A 5902-nucleotide genomic window follows, 5' to 3' on the forward strand; every position below is an offset into this window, starting at 1 on the left:
TTAAACATTCTCGAAAAAAATGTTGTTTTAAAATAATTTTAATTTAAAAAAAAAATCTCCAGCGATCTTTTATTTTGAAAATTTCTAACTCTGTAACATGAACAATAAATTTCGTAACTTATAATCAGGAATGTAAAAGAATTTTTAAATCTTTATCATAAAGCCCTAAATTAACTGGTATTCTATTAATTTAAAATTTTAGTTCCTTTTTTCAATAATAAGACCTTTCTAGAACAAAATAAAATCTGTTTATTTGTTGAATACAAACGTCTAGTATATTTATTTACCTAAATTTTGATTATAATAAAAAAAAATTATTGCAGTTTATCTCTTGCATACAAAGTAAATCAAGAATCTTATAAAAAAAATTTACTAACTTGTATAAATAATGATTTTAAAAATTTAATTTTTACGAAATATAATTTGATAAACATAGTCATGCGGCTAGTTTTGATGCTTGTGGTGATGGCGATGTAACTTTTTGAATTTTAGATGAAAAGTTATGTAGCTGTAAGGCATTTCGCAACAGGGATATTTAGATTGGTGAGTTTCAATCTTATTTTCGATGACTTTCCAAGTAATATCGTGTCTAGGGGTCAGACAAACTCCTTTGCCGCATTCTTCGATGTCAGAACTATCGGAGGTATTTTTTTTAATATCGTTATCGTTAGAAGATACGCTGGAATTTTTAGATGCATTCTTTTCTGTAGGCCCCATGGTTATGTTCAAAGAATCGGAATATTCTTCCTTATCATGGGAGCTGGATTCATTTTTATTCGAATCGTTGATGTGGGTGAATTGTAAGTATTCCATATTGACTCCCGTTTCGTTCGTGAACGGTTCCACCTTAATATACTCGATATCATAAATCCATGAACCGAATTTAATATCGCAATGTTCAATTAAACCGTCTAATTTGTGAAATTTACCATGATGGTGCTTAGTTTTAGGTTTGTTACTGAATTTGAATCCGGGTCGACTCCATGCCCGTTTATTATGCCTTTTTTTGAAAATTCCCCTTCTAGATTTGCCTTTCTTTTTTTCGTCGTCATCGTCGTCGTCATCGTCGTCATCATCATCATCCTCCTTTTCCTTCTTTTCCTTATTTTTTTTCTTCTCTTTCTTTTCCCCGTCTTCTTCATTCTTTTCGTCTTCCTGTTTTCCTTTACTTTTCTCCTTTATTTCTTTTACAGCTTTTTCTAAACTTTCTTGGCCTTCTTTTTTGGATTCCGTTTTCGCTCCCACCGCTTCCGATTTATCTAAACTAGACGCGGAGTTTACATCTTCGGAGCCATCGGTTGAGGAGTTTTCAGGGGCCGACATGTTCATTATAATTATGAGGGTGTCTTCCACAGAGAAATCGTGATGATGATGTTTAATGGAGTGGTGGTGTCCTTCAATTTCTGATTCATCGGTAGCTGATGGTGTTCTCTTCGGATATTCAGGTTGGCAGTAAATTTTTATCTTGGCCTGAGGAACCCACACGATTGTTCCGTCATTGCGAATTATTGTGTAAGGAGGTTTGGTTAAAGCATCTGGCTCATCTATAGAACTTTATATTTTTATTAAATTTAAAAAATTTAAGCAATTTCTAGGGAAATAAAACTTGAATTTTACATTAAAGACATCTTAAAAAATTTATATTAGCAACCACAACGTTAATTAAGTCTCAATATATATTATATAATACAAGAGATCGTATTTTCCTATTCTTAATTAGTCTTATTCTAGAAGTGAATTAGGAGGCCAAAATCTTCTTAAATTGAACGTTTCGTTTATATTAAACCAAAATTCTCATCACTGATGGATACTAGTTATAATATCAAATTTGGAGGAATCTTTAGTCATATTATATTTTAATATTTCCTCATTTTTAATTTAAAATTATGCCAAAAACGCTTAAAAAATACGTTTACGAGAAAATGGGAAATTATTGGGGATCTGTCCTAAATGACTTCTGTAATTTAATCCTAGAATACCTTTCTGTCTTATTAACAAAATTGATAAATAAATATGGCACACATAGTCATTCTGATTACCCAAAGTAGAGTGTTATATCTGGTATCCAAATGTCGTCAGAGCCGAATGAAAACGCCGTCTTTACGCCTCCGTATTCAGAAGGGTCCCATTTTAGACGCTCATCTTTCCATTCCTTAAGGATAAATATTTGATAAAATATGGTACTGGTAAAAATCGCAACAGTTCTCCAGAGTTTATAATTCAATGAAATTGGTGTCGTTTAAAATTATAACTTAGTATTCATAGTTATGTCACTTATTATGTTTATAGATTTTAATTTTTACACTCTGGGGCATTGGGAAATGGAATCTAAACTGGTTCAATTTACATATTTATTTCGAAGGATAAAATAATGTATTGATGAAGTGTATTATTATTATATATGTAATATTGTATAATAATATAAATAAATTATAAAAAGTGCATTCATGACATAATGTAATATTCTTGATATTTTATACATTTCATTTTGCTTACATACAAATATAAATTTTAACCAATTTAATAAATTATAGAATCATTAATAAATAAAAAGACATTATTGAGCTAAATAATTTATGAAAATTACATTATGCAAAAAGCGGTGAAATGACATTTTTATCCAGTATACTTTACTTAATTTTAACATAATATATAAAAAAAAAATTCTAAATAGTAAATACTATTAATAAAATGGGGTTCGAAAGACTGTAAACACGTTAAATTTCACTTAGAATTCCTCTGAGATAATTTATAAATAATGTGAAACATTTTCTAAGGGTTCTTTTCCATGGATATATTACCCATCAAAAATAAAATGATGCTTCATCTAATATCTTGTCTATATACAATACATTTTTATAAAATATATTTGTTCTTGATATCTTTTTAAACCATGTATCTGTATCAGGTATATTTGAATAAATATCCCCAAAATATTTAAATATTCACATAGGGAGATCTGGGTATGCATATTGATAAATAGTTAATATTACAATTGTTTGTTGTATCTTTTATAGATACGAAATTTTACGACTCTGTTTGACTCTAAGCTAGAATCCTCTTACATAGATATGAGAGGGGGGGGGGTTAAAAATTAATTATTTTATTGAAATAAAGGGGGGGAGGGTGCCCTCTTAATCAACATACATATGTAGTAGTAGAGGTCTGCAATGAGCTGGTTATAGCCCAGCTGCCATTGTGTAGTCATGAGCGGGCGGGTTTAAATTACTTTCAAAACAATAGGCTGGCGAGCGAGCGGTGAGGGTAAATTTAAAATAGATTTCTAGGAAAATGAGAACGAGCTCAAATTTATTAAAAAATATATTATTGTTTGATTATATGATATATTTTTATAAGCTTAATGAAATATTTTAAAATAAAATAAATAAAGAGTCAAACAACCAATCAAATAATTTTAATAAATCGAGCGGGGATGGGTTGACGGGTGGAAGATATTTTTAAAAACCCTGAGAGAGGGGGGGGGGGGTAAGCGGGTTAAAAAAAATAAAATACTGGGAGGGCAGGATTTCGGGTAAAAATCTACCAATTGTAGAATCTGGTATAATTAAATTTTTTGTATATTTTAATCATCATCGAGATTTGGCAAATAGATGTCCAAGCATTTCTGCCAGCTATGAGCAAAATCTTTGCATAATGTTTATTTTTAATCGGGCTTTTTAACAACTCCATCTATTTATAGAAAGATAAACCGCAAATTTTAAAAACAAATCAATAAAAGTTTTATATTTTTTCCATTCTTTCTCATCCCCCCCCCCAATTTTTATTTTTTACTGATCCGTTTTTCCCGCTAAAAAAAATATTCATATTTTTTTAATCAAAAACAAATTTATATTTTTTTTAAAAAAAAAGGACAAAATAAAAATCAATAAAATTTAATTATAATTTATTTACCATTTTATAAAAGTAATTGCCGGAAAATTTGTGCTTCTCGATGTCCTTTTTTTGTATATTATTATAAAAAATAAAATTTTAAATATGCGATTTTTAAAAATTAATTCAATTCTTTCATTATTTTTTTTTTGATTTTTGACTTACGATTTTGTGAGCGGCCGATAAAGATAACCCAACCTTGACAATTATAGGTTTGCCGATTTCTTTGATTGGAATCACGTCGGAATCGTATTCATCGAGTAAATCTTTCTTCAATTTGCTTTCCCAGCCATAGTAGGTGTTAGGAACTTTTAAAGCTTTTGCTGGAACGGATGCTTTTTTTTTGGAAAAAATACATTATTTATACGAGATTAAATTTTTAGTAGTTTACAAAAAAAATAAATGAATTCATTCCACGTTAGTATTTCATAAAAATTAGAAATATCATTTATTCTCTAATTCCTAATCCTACATCATGAAACTAAAAAAGTTGCTAGTTTATTATTAAATAAAAGCTGAGAAGTATTAATAAAAATAATTATAAACCTGGTCAAATATTATCAGGAAATTAACACATATATTGGTGTATTTAATAGGCTTGACAGCTTGTCATTTGCTCGCCCCTCACCCCTTCTTACTAAGAACTGCAGAGCAAATAATTTTCAATAAACTTAGCAGTTGCGATATTATATAATATATTTTGAAGAAAAAAATATATATATTCATATGGGCATCTGTGTTTTCCCCTAACTAATAGCCCAAAAAATATTGATATTGTAATTTTACTCACTTTTTTAAAAAAAATATTATTTTGTAATTAGATTTTTTTATTCGTAATAATAAAAATCACGTTTTGCATCATCATTTGACACCATAACTCTGCTAAATTCTTATCGGAATAATAAAATTTATGGACAAAATGTTTACCCCACCCTTTAAGAAAATGATTACCCCACCCTTTAAGAAAATGTTATCCCAAACAGGACATTTTAATGAGCATCAATTGTTAAATTTTTTTAAATATCCAACATGTGATTTATCAACATACCAATGGATATAATTTTATTTTAAAATATTCGGGCCCTACCTGTATTTGTAACAAAGTCCCATGGTGGAGAATCCGGGACTGCAAGTCTTAAATAGATCTATTCGAAAACGAATAAATATAAACCAGATAGAATTAATCGTATTCGAATTTTTAAACCAATTTAATAGTTTGGTATTCATAATTGTAGTGTTGTTAAACGGCCAACTCAATATTTTAGCCGGAAAAAATATTTCCTAGGCCTCAAGATTTAATATATCTAGACCTTTGTTCCTTTTATGAGCAAAATCTTCAGGCTTGCGTAATATTTTTCTGGTTGAATTGAGTTAGTAGTTTTTAAGAATCGGCTCAAAATGAGCCGTTTAACACTACGTAATTGTAACAATCGAATAAGAGATTCTTTCGAATACGGAATAGTACATTATTATTAGATTTTCAAAAACAAATATTCATCTCAACATATGGGGAAAATAAGAAGGTATAATAAAATGATAATTGTTTCAAAAAAATTATACCTGGAAGACAGGATCCTATCAAAACGTTTGCGAGAATCAAACCTGAGAAAATTGTCGAATGCATATTTTATGAAAATTTAAAAATATTTTTTTTTATTTTTAAAATTAATCTCCAAAACTCTAAAACTATCGCAAGAAAAAATTAAGATAATTCATTCGTGTCATCATTATATTATATTTTTATTTTATGTTTATTTTTAGAAAATAATCATATTTTTTTATATGGGCTCAACGTTAACACACGGGAAGGAGCAAACAAAAGCAACTGTTAATTTCTTTTTATTTATTATAATAATTTCTCTTTATTTTTATATATTTTTTAAGCTCTTCTTTTTTTTGAGAATATGAAAGATTTTAAGAATTTTTTTTTAAAGAAAAAAAATCATAACATCATCGATTCGATAGAAAAGAAAAGAAAAGAAAACCATCGTTGCATAACTTGCTAATAAAA

The 5902-nt window shown here is 28.4% G+C and overlaps 1 protein-coding gene across 1 annotated transcript; it reads right to left on the reverse strand.

Moving 5' to 3' along the window:
- Positions 1-281: 281 nt before the first annotated feature.
- LOC135929392 (transcriptional regulator ATRX homolog) lies at positions 282-5576 on the reverse strand. Its single transcript, XM_065465946.1, has 5 exons — positions 5452-5576; positions 4057-4226; positions 3913-3957; positions 2040-2152; positions 282-1552 (listed from the first exon to the last, which is right to left on the reverse strand). The coding sequence occupies exons 1-5, from the start codon at positions 5513-5515 to the stop codon at positions 445-447; spliced, it is 1500 nt and encodes a 499-aa protein (XP_065322018.1). The 5' UTR covers positions 5516-5576; the 3' UTR covers positions 282-444.
- Positions 5577-5902: the final 326 nt, after the last annotated feature.

This window comes from Gordionus sp. m RMFG-2023, chromosome 5 (genome assembly GCF_954871325.1).
Source record: "Gordionus sp. m RMFG-2023 chromosome 5, tfGorSpeb1-WG-v2, whole genome shotgun sequence".
NCBI classification, from domain to species: domain Eukaryota; kingdom Metazoa; phylum Nematomorpha; class Gordioida; order Chordodea; family Parachordodidae; genus Gordionus; species Gordionus sp. m RMFG-2023.